Here is an 18459-nt window from a genome sequence, read left to right as displayed (position 1 = left end):
AGTGAGACAGCACGAAAGTTTCGTTCGCCTGTCAATCATCTGGAGAAATATTGGAGAAACATTGGAGAAATATTTGTGGAAAAAGGTCGTATGAGCAAAAAAAATTGTCCTCAAAAGTTGGGTCGAAATGATTCTGTAGAGCCCAAATTGTCCAGATTTTATGTTCTTTAGATCAGGTTTATACGACCTTTTTCCACATCGTGGGCCTATAAATCCCAAAATGGTTAATATGACATTTTCCATTTAGCACGCGATGTGATAAACTTTAAATTTGGTCTTTTTCCATTTATTTTGAGACCAAGTGATTTTAGAAATGACAATTGAATTCTTTATTTAATTCACCGGTCTTTATTATACACTATATGGTTTTGAATGCTTGAAAAAAAGTGTCTGAAAAATGTCCACAAAAGTTGCGTGAAATTCAGACATTTGTTTTTGCTGTGTAGCACATGAATTTTGATAGAAAATTTTTCTCTGTGTAACATTCTAAAAAAGAGCCCCAGCTTTAAACATCCTGCAAAGAGTAGTGTTCGCATTTTCAGGTATAGCCACCCTCCCAAGTTAAAGCGTATCTAAGACCCTGTTATATTCTTTAAAAAAAGGCGCATTTTCTCCAAAGAAAGGGAACGTGGGCCTTCTTCGGCCCTCAATGGTTTTATGACATTACCGGCGTACCTTCCGAGGACAAATATTAGGTAGGGCGGTGCAAACTAATGGGAGTAGAGACGATAGAGGCATTAGAGGTATTTCTCAACTGTCTGCGACTGATGCAAGATTTACACCTTTGGTAGATTGTCTGACAGTTAAACGCGCGTCTCGACGGTGGCCGGATCGTTTGCGGCTGTCTCTCCTTTCCCGGGGTATTTTCCGAGTGTTAAAAAGCAATTAGAATTTTGTGTTCATTAACTCCTATTGATATGAGTCCGCATATCACTAATTGTTCTAAGTACATAAAACTGTGAAATTATTATGTAAAGTAATTGCGTGCGACTTGAGAAACTTATATATAATTTTATATGAAAGTTACACTGAGAAAAACAAAATTTTGTTGAGAATCACGTTTTTACTCATATCGAGAAACTCGTAATTGAAAATTTTTAAGAGCAAAATATCAGTAGTGAAGTGGCACAATGGTTTAAGTCGATTTTGACTATTGGTCAGTTTTTATTGGAAATCTCGAGATTTAATGCAGATAGTGTCGAATATATGAGCAATACAATGAGCCTTCTGCTCGATACTCTTACACTGAGAGACAATCAGTTACAATACTGGATGTATCATTGAATATTACAGTCGAAATATAACTGTCATGCCAAGCAGAGGTTCTGTTGACGTTTATCCCGGAGTCTTATTATTTCGAAAATTCGGGTTTCCAAACCATAGCCTAATTCCTCAGCCTAATTATCCGATAAATTCACTGCATAAACTTCCCTTTATTCCAATAGATAGCAAAATTTATGCCATGACTTTTTTTGTAGAGCGGATTAAAACCTCCAGAAAATGTCATTACGAAAATTTCTCTATCTCCCTTGATTCGAAGGTATTCTTGGAAAATTCTGCTAAGAGCCAAGTCGACTTGAATCGCTTTACCGCTTCGCTACTGATATTTTGCAGTATGAAAAAAAAAATCCGTCAAGAAATTTTGTACTTGTCCTAATGACGAGGATAATTTCTCGATGATAAGAAAACGATTTCTCATACTAAGTAAAATTGAATTAAATCATTTAATAGTTTTTTAGCCTCAATTCTGAAATATTTTAATGCAAAGACCACTTGAATTAATTTGAGGAGTCGTTTTCTTGATATGAACCAATTGCCCTCATCTGTCCGACAAGTAAAAAATTTCTTGGCGTGATTTTTTTTTTTCTTACACTGAGGAAAAAACAGCAGAGTTCTCAAACAATTCTTACTTGTGTCAAAAAAATAGTGTTTTTTAAATTATCAAAAAAGGATTTTTTTGTGCCAAATATGCGAAGTGTGCGCCGAGATTGAAAATTTTTATTGCAAAATAGATTTAGTCGTTTCAAAAAAAAACTTGTTCTCTGTGCAAGCAGGAAATGTCATTTCTAGCACTAATTTGTTATTCGATGCGCCCGCGCGTATTTTGCTCCCGGCAAATGCTCGTTTTGTATCAAACGAGGGATAGTAGCTTGTCGTTTCGGCTATTCAATAATCACAGACTAAAAATGAGTTCTTAAATGAAATAATAATAACGATATGACAGCAATCTTGTAACTTAGGGATAAAATATTTGTTGATAAACTTTCCTCTATGAAAGATATTTTTATCCTGAAAAGGGATTGTCCTTGAGCGAAATATTTCGTTATGGAAAAAAAATATACTGAAATTGAATATATTTTAAACTAGAATCAACTATATGCATAAACCTGATTCAAGAATAAAATATACTTGATTCAAGTATATTATTCTTGATTCGAGGAGTATAAAATATACTTGATTCAAGTATATTTTATACTCAATTCAGGTATATCTTTTTTTGTGCCGGTATTGTTGAAAGTAGAGCACTTATTCATGTTCAAAACTATCAAATTCGAACCAAACAATTGTTTTTTGGTAATTTTCAACTAACGATTTTTCTGGCCCAAACAAGACTTGTTTGAGAACTTCTTCGCTTTTCTCTCAGTGTACCGGTGTGGGAAATTTTACTATACAAAAGATGCGTTTTTTTCGAACGAATCGTAGGATATTCTCCAAAAAAAATTTTTCATTGAATTGGCATTTCACTACACAATTACCTCTTCGTATAATAAAATTTGCCCGAATTTATAGATGATTTTCATCCAACTTTTATCTCCGTGTAACTTCATTTTTTTAACAGTTCAATTGATTCTTCGCAGCGAAGGGAATTATTTTTCATCTGATGTTGACGCAAATCTGATGTTGAAGCGAAATTAATTATTGCAATTAAAGAATTGTAGAATCATTGAATTACTCAGAATAAGTGGAATGTTTTTGCTTATCTTGAGGTGCTCATGCCTATCGTCTGAGCGTTCAAGTTCCCATCAAAAGTGCTGACCCTTGCGGGATGAAGTGGAAGGGAAAAAAGAAGACAAAGTGTGCTGAGTAAATTCGTAGTATGAGTTCTGCGGATAACAACCATCACCGGAAACCGTTGGGGGGATTACCAGAATAAACAAATACGAATAATATAGACGTATTTACCTGGCATCGGTTAATCTCTGGGTCACGGTTATCAGTAGTAATGCCCCAACAGCTTCAAAATTATCGGGTATTTCCCGATAGCTTCGTTGCAAACAAATGAGGGTGTCAAGTTTTCAAGGTTAAAAAATTCCGAGCGCTTGCACGAGGAATTTTTTTGCAAAACTTGGCTACGATCGTTTGTTTCCAGGGGAGCACGTATGAAAAAATTCAATAGAAAACGTAGCAAATTTGCTATAAAATTCTATGGGAATTGCATAGGAATTCTACGGGGTCTCTATAGGATTGCTATTGGAATTCTATTGAAGAATTTTATTTGGTTTTTGCGCTGATTCTATTGGATATTTGATAAGAACAAGTCAATAGATTTCGAATTTCTATTTGAATGTTTCTCTTGCGATTTCTTCTATAAAAATGCTGGGGCATAAATTTTTCAATTTTTTCCACTGGTATTCTGTAATGCAAAACAAAACGAAATCCAGCGGAGAAAACATAAAATTTGTGCTCAATAATTCTAATGGAAAAAATCTCAACAGAAAAATTCGATCAGAAATTCAAAATATATTGACTTTTACCTATCAAATATGCAATAGAATCAGCACAAGAACAAGTACAATTTTTCAATAGAATTCCAATAGGATTTTCTAGCGAATTCGCTAGGTTTTCTGCTGAATTTTTTCATGTGTGAGCTTGAGGGAAATACCAGATTAATTTTGAAGCTTGAGGGGTATTTGTCGGATTATTTTCCCCAATCGGATTTCGACCAATCAGAGCGCAGTATTTGAGGCTACCCGACAGTTTTATTTCGGGAATTTTCCTCATCCAAATGTCAGCCAATAGAATTGCACTATTCGACTATTATTTCATATAGTCAACACGGTATTCAGCTGATAATTTTTAATAATTCAACTGGTAATTTTTCATGTTGACTACATTTGTGGAAAACAAAAGATTCCGTGGTCGAGTGAACCCCTGATTGGAACTGTCAGATGGATTTTGTCTCCCTGGTGGAAAAAACTCCTTAAATCCTATTGGAAGAAAAAAGCGTAATTATTTCCAATTACCCTTTGTCAGCATTGCGCTACTAACCTGAATCGGAAATATATTTCCGATTCAGGTTAGTAGCGCAATGCTGACACGTATGGAAAAATCCAATAGGAAAACCTAGCGAATTAGCTAGAAAATTCTATTGGGATTCTGGAAAAAGAAATTCAAAATCTATTGACTTTTCCGTATGAAATATGCAATAGAATCAACGCAAAAAACTAATAGAATTTTCCAATAGAATTTCAATAGAAATCCCATAGAAATCCGATAGATTTTCTCCAGAATCCCAATAGAATTTTCTAGAGAATTCGCTAGGTTTTCCTATTGGATTTTTCCATACGTGTCAGCATTGTGCTACTAACCTGAATCGGAAATAATGGGTCAACGGCAATAACGTCATTATTTCCAATTACCCTTTTTTCTTCCAATAGAATTTAAGGAGTTTTTTCCACCAGGGCTCATAGGGCAATTCTTTTGGTCGACATTTGGATGGAAAAATTCCCTCCCGAATACTACTCGAGCTTCAAAATTAATCGAGTAATTCCCTCAAAGTTCCCTGCACACAAACGAGGCCGTCAGGTTTTTCAGGAAAAATCACTCGTGCTTCGCACTCGTGATTGTTTAACTTGAAAAACTTGACTCCTTCGTTTGTTTGCAACGAACCTATCGGGAATTGCTCGATAATTTTGAAGCTCTCGTGGTATTACTTGTGGATATTTCCTCCTAGCTGTTGAATATTTCGCAGTAGTTCTTCATTTTTTCGGCTCATTTCAGATAGAATCTTATATTTGATAGTCCATGGAAATCGGGTTATATTCTCGCGCAAGCGCTTGGGATTTTGTAACCTGCAAAAATTGACACCCTCATTTATTTGCAACGAAGCTATCGGGAAATACCCGATAATTTTGAAGCCCTTGGGGTATTACTACTGATTATTCTTTCCAATAGGATTTTGGCCAATCAGAGTGCAGTGGATACCATCAGGAAGTGATTAGGGAAGATTTGAACAAATTATGTTAATGGAATAACCCGATTTCCAATACAAGATTCGATTTGAAATGAGCCGAAAAAATGAAGGACTACTGCGAAATATTCAAAAGCTAGGAGGAAATATTCGAAATAAAACTGTTGGGTAGCCGCAAATACTGCGCTCCGATTGGTCGAAAGCCGATTGGGAAAAACAATCAAGCTCCTTTCGTTTATGTATCGTGGTGATGTGATGAAATCATGAAAAAAGAACATTGAAAATTGGATGAGGAGAATAAAAAATTGAATAATGGAAAACGCATCGGAGAATGTCGCCTGTAGATTCTGGTTCAATTCACGTTTATTTGTTATTGATGGTCAACCCCTGAAGTTTTACCTCCTTGGATATAATCCATTGGAATGCCGGGATATCGCTAAAATCATCGAAGTAAGTCTCTATATTATAAAAATTCAAATCGATTTTTGATGATCAAAATTTTGTACTCGAAATTAAGACTGCATAATTATGGGTCACAAGGGTCAAAATAAGGGTTTCGAGGGTCCAAATAAAGGTCACGAGGTTCAGAATCAGAGTCATGAGGGTCAGATTAAGGGTCTAAATAAGGGCCATGAGGATCAGATTAAGGGTCACAGGAGTCAGATTGAGGGTTATGAAGGTCAGGATAAGGATCATATGGGTCAGATTAAGGGTCACGGGGCTCAGATTAATGGTTGCAAGGGTCAGAATGAGGATTATGGGGCTCATATGGGAATCATACCGGAGTCATGTGGGTCATATGGCGGGGTTTTACCTGCTTGGATATAATCCATTGGAATGCCGGGATATCGCCAGAATCATCGAAGTAAATATCTATATTATAAAAATTCAAATGGATTTTTAGTGATCAAAATTTTGTACTCGAAATTAAGACTGCACAATTATGGGTCACAAGGGTCAAAATAAGGGTCTCGAGGGTCCAAATAAAGGTCACGAGGTTCAGAATCAGGGTCATGAGGGTCAGATTGAGGGTCTAAATAAGGGTCATAAGGATCAGATTAAGGGCCACAGGGGTCAGATGAAGGGTCATGAGGATCCAAGTAGTCTGATCAGATAAGACGTCACAGGGGTCAGATTAAGAGTTATGAAGGTCAGAATAAGAGTCAGATAGGTCAGAGTAAGTGTCACGAGGGTCAGGTTAAGGTTCATATGGGTCAGATTAAGGGTCACGGGGCTCAGATTAAGGGTCGCAAGGGTCAGAATGAGGATTATGGGGCTCATATGGGAATCATACCGGAGTCATGTGGTCATATGGGGGTTGGGAAGCGGAGCGAGCAGGTGACGTAGCCCGCTATTATCATGATAAATATAATTTTCATCGTGGTGTACGCAAAATAATGTTTTGAATGATGAAGCGATTGTCAAAAACATTCATTCAACTATTTTCCATTATTTCGACAATTGTAAGCGTTGCGTCAATCGACCGCGTGCGCAAAATGTCACTTCACTGACAGAAAGACAAACACGTTCTCAAACAAGTCTTGTTTGGGCCAACAAAATCGCTAGTTGAAAATTATCTCGCTTAATTATTTCCAACCGCTTCAAATATCATAATAACACCACCTTCCTAGGACCGAGCTAAATACACTCATCAGGGCAATTTTATTTCATAAAATCATCTGTGACAACAATATACGAGTTCATTTCAATTTAACCACTGTTATAACTATTAAATTCAATTTATCGACCAAAACCAAAAAAGAAGAAAAATACAATAAAATAAGAAATCAAATATAAAATTTTTCCATCTTACCTAACTCTTCTTATTGAACATTGTAATGTCAAATTTTTACTCTATTTTTTAGCACTCGAAACGTTGGCAAAGGATTCAGAATAAATTGGTAGTGTTGTGTATATCATGACCGCATAGTGGCCCTAGAAAGGTGGTGTTTCTAGTTGAAAATTCATAAACAAGTGGTTCACGCACGAAAAAAGTTAATAGAAAAACCTATCGAATTCGTTAGAAAATTCTATTAAACTTTCTATTAGTTTTTGGCTGATTCTATTGACATGTTCAATAGGAAACATTCAATAGAAAAAGTCAACAGAATTCGATTTTTCTATATAACTTATTCTTTTCACATATTTTCTATAGAATTTGCTCGACTCAAATTTTCTAAGTTGTTTTCATTCTATTTTTTTTTCTTCTCCTCATGAAAATCAAACGAAAAAACTTAGAAAATTTGAGCCGCGGAAATTCTATAGAAAATATCTCAATAGAATAAGTTATACAGAAAAATTGAATTCTAATGACTTTTTCTACTGAATATTTCTATTGAACATTTTAATAGAATCGGCCAAAAACTAATAGAACAGTTCAATAGAAATTCAATAGAATTTTCTAACGAATTCGATAGGTTTTTCTATTAATTTTTTTCATCCGTGTTTGGTTCGAATTTGAAAGTCTCAAACGTGAATAATTGCTCTGCTTTCGACAACGAAATATTTTGCTCAAGAGGTAGATAATTAACACGAGACGGTGCCTATTCCTTACGATTCTTTGAATTTCTTTAAAATCCTTTGAATTGCCTTGGAATCCCTTGCAGTACTAAAAAGACTTCAGAAATCTTTGAAATTTTGAAATCTTGAAATCCAGTGTCCACTTTTTCGGAGTGATTACCCCCTCGGGGGAACATCAATTTTCACTGGGAGAATGGGAGATTTTTTTTGCACGTAACGTTTGTAATGTGTATCAATCATTCTCATTAACCTTTGTGCAGGCTTATGGAGGGAAGCTATCTGCGCCTCATGGAGAAACCATTGTGTTTTCGGAGCCGCATCGTGTCACTGATTATGACTACGATTTATACCACATAAAATGTCTCTATGACAGTATAATGACGAATCAGTTGCAAGATATCAATCATTACAGGTAATTAATTTTTTCACGAAATTAGTATGAATGCACAGCAAAAACTAATGTCTGAATGTCACACACCTTTTGTAGACCTTTTTCAGGCATTAAAAAACTTCTAGATAAAATGAATATTTGTCTGAATTTCAGATGAACAGGTGCCTAAACATCTTAATTCATGTTTGAAATTTAGACAAATTTTCATTCTATTCAGAGGTTTTATAGTGTCTGAAAAATGTCTACAAAAAGTGCGTGAAATTCAGACATTCGTTTTCATAATTCTTTCGGTAAGGTGCACGGAAATTTCCTGTGAAAATTTCACAGAAATTTTCCCAGAAATACCAAGAAATTTTACCTTAACAGCACTAGAATTTTTCGCAGCCGGTGGATTGTAATTTTTTCCAGTACTCGTACTAGAATTATTCTAGAAAATTTATCTCCGTGTGAAGCGCAAGCAAAGTAGGAGCTTCACGTGCAAAGATCATGCAGAAGGCACTTTTCAGTGAAAATTTAGGGTTTCATGGGATTTCAGTTGTCTTTGTGAATTCGAATTTTCCCATAATTTCTCTTTTGTTAAATTTTCTGGGTTATTAATGCACAGAAAATGAAGTTTTTTCGGCTGCGAGAGGCCTTACTTCTACTAAAGACTCCTAGCCTTACAGGATCTTAAATCGAAATCTTCAAGTGAATTTGAGAATATTTACTGTTGACAATTTCCTCAATTCTGATTTTGACCAATCAGAGTGCAGTATTCGGAGTTACGTGACGCGTTTCATACTGATAATTTCCCCGACTGCAGGGAAATTATCAGACTGTTAATCCCTTGCGCTACGCGCTCGGGATTTTAATCTGCAAGACTGATCCCTCTCGTTGCTATGCAACAAAACATTCGGGAAATATCCGATAATTTTGAAGGTCTTGGGGGATTATAGCTGAAAAACACTCTCAAAGATCAATCAATGCCAATGTCTATTTCAGATTGATTTCGCCATCCCAACCACTGACTCCAGTCACTCCATCATCCTCCGAAACACACGACGACAGGACCTCAGACATCAGTGATCCCATCCCCTTAAAATGCAAAGAGGAACGCACAGACAGCGAATTCGACTGGAATATCCGCGAGTGCTGCGTAAAAATTCACGATTTTCTAGAACACACGAAAGACATTAAATTCTTTCAACCAAAACCGGAGACCTCAACACGCGACAAAGATGAAAGCACATCGTGCAATTTCAACAGGTCACGGGAAGCCAAAAAACGATTGAAAAACTTAGAACTCATTGAAAAATTAACAAATGATCGCGTTCAATCAACAGAACGTACCGAAGTGAAGTCACGCTGCTCTTCAACTAGAGCAAGGGTATTTCCACCTGAAAATGCATCTCCGGAATGTTCACAGAACATTTCAGCAGAAGAAAGCCTGAATAACACGATAACATCTGCAACGAACCGCGGGGTCATTGACGTGAGTGAAAAATTGAAAGAAGTTACATCGAGAAGAAGAAATGTGCAGCAACACAGTTATGAAGAGTTCCCTACGGACATCAGCAGCAGCGAAGAGATGACGGACTCCAGACGTAGTAATAATCGGAAGAGGAAAAAGGTTTCTTCTCTAAAACGCTACCTGAGGCCCATAAATTCACAGGGGGAAACCTCTTCACCAGTGAAACGTTCGAGACGTTTTCGGTGAATATTACCGCGATTTCCTTTACTCTAATCTTTTCGATAACCGATTATACACTGTTAAAAATTTTGGTCTGAATTTTCCATGTCGAATCCTACAAATTTTTATCGTGTTTAATTTTCACTGAAATTTCAGAAAATATTGACACTGAAAAATCCAATCTTCCATCAATTGTCGGTTCAAATCATCTCAAACTCAGTAAAATACTTCATTTTTCAGTTAAATTATTCCGTGGAAATTCGGAAAAATCACGAAAATTCAGTGAAAATTTGAAAATTCATGAAATTTTATTTATGAATATTTATGTTCCATTGAAAATTCAATGAAGTTGTGAAATTTCCATCTCACTTTCACTGAAAACTCATGAATTTCTTTGAATTTCAAATTTCATAACCTTTTTTCCCCTAAATCCGATTCAACGTCACTCTCATGAGAATTACCATCATATTTTTCATGAAATTTCAAAAAATTTCTAACAGTGTATATTTTTCAGTTTTTTATGGTCCCTTATTGCGACTGTTTGATACATTATTACATGTAAAAAAATATCATGGGAAAACCTAGCATTTTGATAGAAGATCTAGCAAACGATTCACCCAGAGACATGGTTCATTTGAACTAAATTAACTTTATTAGAATCAAATAAATGATTTATTCAATTTAAATAAAGTTTATTTAAGAGAAGATTACTATGAGTTCTAAAAATCGCGGACGATTAGAGTGAGATTTTTCATACATTGAAAATCGATTATATATGTCTAAAAACGAATAATTAGTGCAAAAAATAAATTGTTTATTGTTAGTTTGCTCTGCACATGCTTAAAATATTAAAAATAGTCCAGGGCCTCAAATTTTTGATCTACACGGAGAGAAATATTCAAGAAAAATTACGGAACATTTCACGTAATCCGCAAGCGAGAATCGTTTTCAGTGAATTTCTATAGGAATATAAGAGAATAAATCTGAAACGTTCAGTAAATTTTCGGGTCTGTCACCGAAAAAATACGAAAAAGTCACGTAATTTTTCTGGAAGTTGTAAAATCTAACAGAAACTTCAAGACTTATTATGCCTCAGAACATGAAAATTCTTGGATGTTTAAGAATTTTTACGAAAAGTTCCGGAAAAATTACGGAACGTGTTGTTAATATCTTCCCCTCACGGTGACTCATGGCTAGCCATGAGGCGTCGGACGAATGAGTAATTTTTACGGAACAGATCGTAGAATTTACGTGACGATTGACACTTTTTATTGAATTTTACTTGGCTCCCAGATTACGTGTCGAAACGTAATTTTTACGTCTTTTTTCTGGTAATTTTTATTGAATATTTCTCTCCGTGTACACTGAGGGAAAAACAACAGAGTTCTCAAACAAGTTTTACTTAGGCAAGAAAATAGTTTTTTGAAAATTATCAAAAAATAATTTTTTTGTGCCAAACATGCAGAGAGTGCGCCGGAATGAAAAATGGTCGTCACACAAATAAATTTAGTAGTTTAAAAAAAATTGCATTCTCTGTACACGCAAGAAATGCCATTCCTAGCACTACTCCTTCGTTATTCGATACTCTCATACGTATTTTGCTCCCGAAAAATCTTTGTTTTATGCGAAACAAGGGATAGTAGTTTTTCGTTTCGACTGTCTAATAATCACAGACAAGAAATGAACCCTTAAATGAAACAATAACAATGATATAATAGTATTCTTGTAGCTTAGGGATAAAATATTTGTTGATAAATTTTCCTCAATATGAGATACTTTCATCCTGAAAAGGCACCGTCTGGTGTGAATTATCCGCCTCTTGAGCCAAATATTTCGTTGCCGTCGAAAGCAGAACAATCATTCATGTTTGAGACTTTAAAATTCGAACCAAACAAATTCTTTTTGGCAATTTTCAACTAGCGATTTTGTTGGCCCAAACAAGACTTGTTTGACAGAGTATTTGTTTTTCTCTCAGTGGACGATTACATGATTTGTTCAGTAATTTTTCTCCAACTATTTTCTTTGTGCATTTGATAATATTATGAAGAATAGATACATCTAATAAATAAATAACTGTTTATTAAAAATTTTGGGGTAAAACGAGATACAAAAGGAATGACGCGTCGGCGGACTAGAAACGAAGATAAAAGAATATCGAGAAAGAAAGAGACGATCGTACCTGAAGTTGGTTGAGAGGGAGGAAAAGGGCAAATACCCAACAATATAAATTAGGGGAGAATGGGGCGAAATGGAATAGCCCTGGAAACGTCTTGGTCAATCCTGGACAACAAAATGAGCTGATGTTTTATTTTGCCACATTCGCCTCCGACTCGTGTAATAAATTGAAAAATATTGTTATTTTCATTACATTGATGGCCCTGATTTTATTTTCCTCTTTTCAGTGGCAAACTTTTCACAGAAGAAGAGGACCGGCAAATAATCCAATTTCTCATCGACAATAATGCTATTTCTAAAGCTACTGGTGTGGAAATTTGGAAGCATGTCAAAGCAGCGGTATTTGACTTTTATCAGTTGCAATTTTATCTGTCTGTTATAAAAACGACTTTAAGGGAAGAATATTATAAGTTTTAAACGTCGCGGGCTACTGGAGTGAGATTCATCATACATTGAAAATCGATTATATATGTCTAAAAATGAATAATTAGTGCAAAAAAATTAATTATTTATTGTGCGTTTATCCCGTAAACGCTTAAAATGTTGAAAATAGTCCAGGGCGTCCAATTTTTGAGCTACAGAGGTTTTTTTTTCTCAAAATTTTGGAAAAAATGTGTCCAATAACAATTACGAATTAGCTTTTTGAAATGCAATTCCTACCCAGCTAATTTCGTTATTATTTTAATAAAAAATTGCACCATTCATGTAAAATAGCCCAAAAAATATTTCTGAAAGAAACGAGAATTTATTTTTACCGTTTAATAAAATCATATTTTTCGCCAATCTATTCGATAACTGACGGATTGAGTAGCGAAGGGGTAAAATGGCTCAAGTCGACATATTCCTTAGCTGAGTTTTCGGGGAATATCTCGGAATCTAAGAGAGATAACCAAATGTTTGTATAGTCCTTGTTTAAAATGCAGCAAATAATTCATCATTAAAAGTTATCGGTCTCAACGGAAAATCTCGGGTGATGTCGGACCCTTCGAGTGAATCTGCCCCCACCGAAATTCAAGGCGGCAATTTTTTCACATATTCAGCACCCAAAAAAAATTCTGTGTAAAATTTCAGATCATTATATCGATCTCCTGATTTTTTATGCTCAAAAAACTTCTTCGATTTTATTTTTTTTCTAGTACTTCAAAGCTACTTAAAAATCTGAAAAAATTCTGAAAAATCAAAAACATCAAAATTGAAGGGAGAAATCTTTAATTGATTTTTAATTGTTAAATAATATTTTTGATCGACACTTCTCTCTTTTAAAAAATCATTCTCATAGGTAAAGATTTTTCTACCACTTTGACAAAAATTGACGAGATTCTCGCCGCAATTCCCCACATTTTGAGAAAAAAAAAGTTCGAAAATTCCACCTGCAACACATTAAAAAAAAATGTCAAATTTTTGCATTTTTTCGTGGAAATCCTTCCGTTAATCATCCCGACAGGTCTGTTAATTGATCACTATATTCAATCTAGTATTGTGGCACATTATACTTTTGAAGGAGAGCAACTGTTGGGCAAAATCGCTAGTAGTAAAGCAATAAAACGATTTGAGTTGACTGAGTTCTTTGCTGAGTTTCCAGGCAATATCTCCGAATCTACGAGAAATAGCAAAATTTTTGTAATGATCTTTTTTGTAGGTTTTGATTCGCTCCACAAGAAAGATCATGAGGAAAAAATTGGTATCTGTCTTACATTCCGAGATATTCATTGAAAACTAACCAATACTAAAATTGGCTTGAATCGTTTTGCTGCTACACTACTGAAGTGAGGTGTATCTCAATTCGCAGAGCAGTCGAATTCTGTAAATCCTATTCTAAAAAGAAGATACACTTAAAATAGCTCTACCCTTACGGTAAATTCAAAGATTATTGAGAACTGCAAAAAAAATGCGGAAAACTCGATTAAATTCGGGATTTTAATTTTTTTCTCAATTTAATTATCGTGTTGGTTTTTCAAAGCATACATGTTTAAAAATCAGGATTTAACCCAGTGTCTTATGTGAAAATCAACATTCCCATTGTAATTAAAGATTAAAATCTGAATTCGTTTTCATTAGATGTGAAAAAATCAAGAATTTTTTCGACATCTCATAAAAAATAATCCACCGTTTTGCAAACAAGTTTTATGATTTATTTATAAGAGGGAAATGTTTGAAAAAATATCAATATTTTGCGAAATTTAATTTAGATAATACTGACTGGGTCGGAATTTTTTTTCACCTTTTTCCATGCAATTTAGTTTAAAACTTTTAAAACTGAAAATATCCAAAAGTATAGCGTAGCCCGGCCGAAGGGAAGTGCTACTTTAAAGTCGATAACTATCGATATCTCGCAAGCCTGTCACGCTTATTCCTCATTGGTTCCAGTCGTCTAAGGCGGCAAATTTAATTCATGATCAATTAAATTTTGAGATTTTCAATTATGATTGCTACAATTACAGCGCGCTGTAGCGGGCGTTCGGTCTCGTTCAGTCGTCGCAGTCGCGTTCAGATCGCGGTTTCGTTCAGTCGTCGATCATCTTTTCCTCGGTGACCGTGATCAACGCGTGAGTATGCACGTGCGAATGTAGCAGCCACTACAATGACACTAATGTTGCTATACCCCTTAGATTCCGAGATATTCGATGAAAACTAGCCAATAGTCAAAATCGACTTGAACCGTTTTATCGCTTCGCAACTGAATTACTATTAAATTTTAGATGCCGCATTCCACTCGTACTGAAACGAATATTCGGTGTCGGTACATGAGCAATCTTCGTTATAATTACGCAAAATACACTGATGATCCCGCGATATCGGCAGAATTTGCAGCAAATGTGAAGAGTAAACGGAAGGGGTAAGGAAATTCTAATTATCTTCGTTTGTAATCTCACCGACAACTCGTCATCATCTTCACCGCAAGAACTGCAATATATACTATTTCTACATGATTGATTTTTTGTTTCAGCCAGTTTTCTTGGCCTGATTGGGAAATAAAAAATGTTGTCGATTATCTAGTTAAATCTGGTGTATTTTCGCGGCCATTCGGCAAAACGATTTGGAAAGAAGTTGTCGAAAAAAAGGTAAATAATTTTGAAATAAGTGAAACTCGAATAAAATTGTAATTCCATGAGAATCAAAAGCAGAATTCGCTCGAAAAAATTTGGACATTTCCATCATGGATACATTGGAAGTTGAGTTTTCGAAACATTTTTTCTAATTAGAAAAAAATTAATGGAATATGAAAGTAAAAGAACCTATGAAATATTAGATTTTCTTTTTTCTTCTAGAAAGATAATGAGAAATTGAAGACCTTAATTGTTATTTTCCGTTTTTATCATTTTCGTCTGTTTTTTCTTCATTAAGTTCATTGATAGTGATCATCTGGATGAATATTGATGAATTTTGATTAGGGTGAATCGTCCAGTGTTCGAACGAATAAGGTCACAGTCATTTTTGACGTAGATTTAAAAATATAATCAAGTCGAAAATTGATTTAAAAATAATTATAACTCCCCTATACATCTCCATAGATGATGGAAAAACATATTATGGAAATTAATTGATGATACAATTAATGATATGAATACAAAAAGCTGAAAATGTGTGAAAACCCAGTAATCGAAATGCGTATTCTGTAATGGGAATATGCTATTGGCGGCGTGTCATCGAAAACTTTTTTTTCCGCTGGTAATAAGGTAACTTAGACATTTTCAATCATCACAATATCATTTGGAAATGTCATAATTTTATTTTTCATGTATAATGTGAGGCATCTCTACCTTCTACCAATTTATTTTATAGAAAAAGTACCAATTAGTTCGATTACTGGTCTGGTTCGAACACTGGTTGGTTCACCCTAGTCGCCGATCAAAGCAGACGTGCAATTGCTAGACCAAGACAAATCAATATTACTTTATGGATCAAAATCCCTCACTCTAGCCTGATTTGAATTTCTCCTAAGATACTCATAACTTGTTGTTCGTTATTATTGAAAGAAAAAATACCCTATGTCATATTTATTCTATTTTCATTTGCAAGAGCAAAGTATCCTCTATTAAGAAATAGGTGAAACATTTTTGGTCAGTAATCTTTTTCGCCAAGTATATACTAAACTTAGGAATAATTCAGTAGCGAAGCGGTAAACCGGGAAAAGTCGGTTTTGACTATTGACCTGTTTTTGCCGAATATCTCGGAATCTAAGAGAAATAGAAAAATTTTTGTCATGACCTTTTTTGTAGAGCCAATTGAGGGTTATAAAAAAGGTTATGATAAAAATTTTGCTATCTCTCTTAGATTTCGAGATATTCATCAAAATTTGGCCGAAAGTCAAAATCGACTTGACCCCGTTTCGTTACTGAATTCAAGTTTATCTTAGCTTATGAATGAAAAAGACTTATTTATGTATAAAATCCATAAAATAATAAAACATCATGTATATTTAATATTTAATATATAAATTATAATGTATTATTAATAATATTATCATTATTTCATACATTTTATGCATAGATAAGAAATAGATTGCTGACCAAAAATGCTTCACCTATTTTTTAATAGGGGATTGACATGAAAATTGGTTGACATTCCTTCGCCCAAACTTCGCCTTCGCCAGAGCTGTAAACAAACAATGAAAACGAATATTAACTCATTTTTTAATGAGTAAATAAATATATAACGATTACAAATAATATGCATAAACCACTAGCCAATTCATGTATTGCAAAGCGTGCAAATCGCCCTCCCTGTCCTAGTTTAAGAAGAAATAATGCAATTCAAGAGAAAACATACGCGTTGTCAACAGAGTCTTGTCCAAAATAATTTCCCCAGATTTTCGTGTGACTGTTTTAAGCCACGGACGAAAAAATTTATTAGAAAAACCCATCGAATTCGTTAGAAAATTCTATTGAATTTCATTAGAAATTCAACTGTTCTATTAGTTTTTGGCCGATTTGATTAAATGTCAAATAGAAAATATTCAGTAGAAAAGTCAATAGAATTCAATTTTTCTATATAACTTATTCTATGGAGATATTTTCTATAGAATTTCCACGGTTCAAATTTTCTAAGTTTTTCGTTTGATTTTCTTGATGAGAAGAAAAGAAAAGTAGAATGAAAAAAAATTAGAAAATTTGAGTCGAGCAAATTCTATAGAAAATATATGAAAAGAATAAGTTATGTAGAAAAATCGAATTCTGTTGACTTTTTCTATTGAATGTTTTCTATTGAATATGTCAATAGAATCAGCCAAAAACCAATAGAAAGTTTAATTAAAATTCAATAGAATTTTCTAACTAATTCGATAGGTTTTTCTATTAATTTTTTTTGTGCGTGGCATATTTGATTAAAAATAATGTATTAAACAAAGGGGAGGGTCGGGCAAAATGGGACGTTGAGATTGAGATCTTTTCCAATTATCAATATCTTCGTTTATAAGTGAAGATATTGACAATCAGAGAAGATCACGAAACGTCCCATTTTGCCCGACTCCTCTAAATGTAATGTAATGTATTAAAACAATATATGTAATGTATGTATTTTTCAGATTATAGAGAAGTCAGTGTCATCGTGGAGAAGTTTACGGCGTACTTTTTTTCGACATATTCTGCCTGTTATAGATAGATATGTCAATGATCCAGGAACTATCGAGGAATTTCGGGTTCTACGATTGAGAAGTTCGAATCATTTGGGAAGTATATGATTTCCATCCAGGATCGTTCACCAGCTGATGTCAATGATTTCTAATTTGTCGAGAGATTTTAAAATAACGATACGTATCTTTTTAAGAAGTGAAAATAATTTTATGGACTGAAAATATTCATTCATCAACGAAAACAACCTGTAAATCTGATGAAATTATGTTTTTACTCGTTAAAGAATAATTATAGTTTATTTCCTCAAAGTTTTTTGAACAGTTTCATATATTTTGCGTATTTTTCCCCCTTTCTCCAAAATGCGATATAACTCTAACATAACAATATTTAATAATAACAATATTCAAGATTTAGGGGAGATCCGGGCAAAATGGGAAGTTTTGTGGTCTTCTCTAATTATCAATATCTTTATTTATAAGTGAAGATATTGACAATTAGAGAAGACCACTTCCCATTTTGCCCGGATCTCCCCTAAATCTTGAATATTGTTATTATGAAGATATTGACAATTGGAAAAGATCTCAATATGTCCCATTTTGCCCGACCCTGCCCTAGAAATGTTTTTATTATTTTACAGTGATAATATACTAGAACTGTCGAGAGCCTGAGGAAACTTGAATTACAAACGAATTCTTACTAATTCATTAACAACAATATCTATATTCATTAAAAATAACCGATAAATTTGGAATCAGCTTGCAATTATTTAAATCAATCATTCAACTGTTTTTCGATTATTTTGACAATTGCAAGCGTGGCGTCAGGCCTGCGTTGTGTTAATTATGGAATCGGAGATGCGAATGGCCGTCAATCAGTGACAGTTCCAAAAGTGACTCTCTCTAATTTTATAATCTCTACAATCGACTTCCACTATTAATGA

The 18459-nt window shown here is 34.3% G+C and overlaps 1 protein-coding gene across 10 annotated transcripts; it reads left to right on the top strand.

Moving 5' to 3' along the window:
* Nucleotides 1-819: 819 nt before the first annotated feature.
* LOC107036589 lies at nucleotides 820-17786 on the top strand. 10 transcript variants are annotated; one of them, XM_015254640.1, is made up of 9 exons: nucleotides 820-946; nucleotides 2859-3095; nucleotides 5465-5641; nucleotides 7972-8123; nucleotides 9084-9794; nucleotides 12174-12285; nucleotides 14646-14782; nucleotides 14894-15008; nucleotides 17471-17786. In XM_015254640.1, the coding sequence occupies exons 3-9, from the start codon at nucleotides 5504-5506 to the stop codon at nucleotides 17624-17626; spliced, it is 1521 nt and encodes a 506-aa protein (XP_015110126.1). In that variant the 5' UTR covers nucleotides 820-946; nucleotides 2859-3095; nucleotides 5465-5503; the 3' UTR covers nucleotides 17627-17786. The 10 variants fall into 10 exon arrangements, with proteins under 10 accessions (XP_015110126.1, XP_015110124.1, XP_015110127.1 ...); XM_015254638.1 differs by having other exon boundaries at nucleotides 2840-3095; XM_015254641.1 differs by having other exon boundaries at nucleotides 820-971.
* The last annotated feature ends 673 nt before the right edge of the window (nucleotides 17787-18459 follow it).

This window comes from Diachasma alloeum, unplaced genomic scaffold (assembly GCF_001412515.2).
Source record: "Diachasma alloeum isolate Michigan unplaced genomic scaffold, Dall2.0 Dall_scaffold_00210, whole genome shotgun sequence".
NCBI lineage: Eukaryota > Metazoa > Arthropoda > Insecta > Hymenoptera > Braconidae > Diachasma > Diachasma alloeum.
Note: the sequence above shows the minus strand (reverse complement) of the source record. Positions and strands in the feature narration are given on the sequence as shown.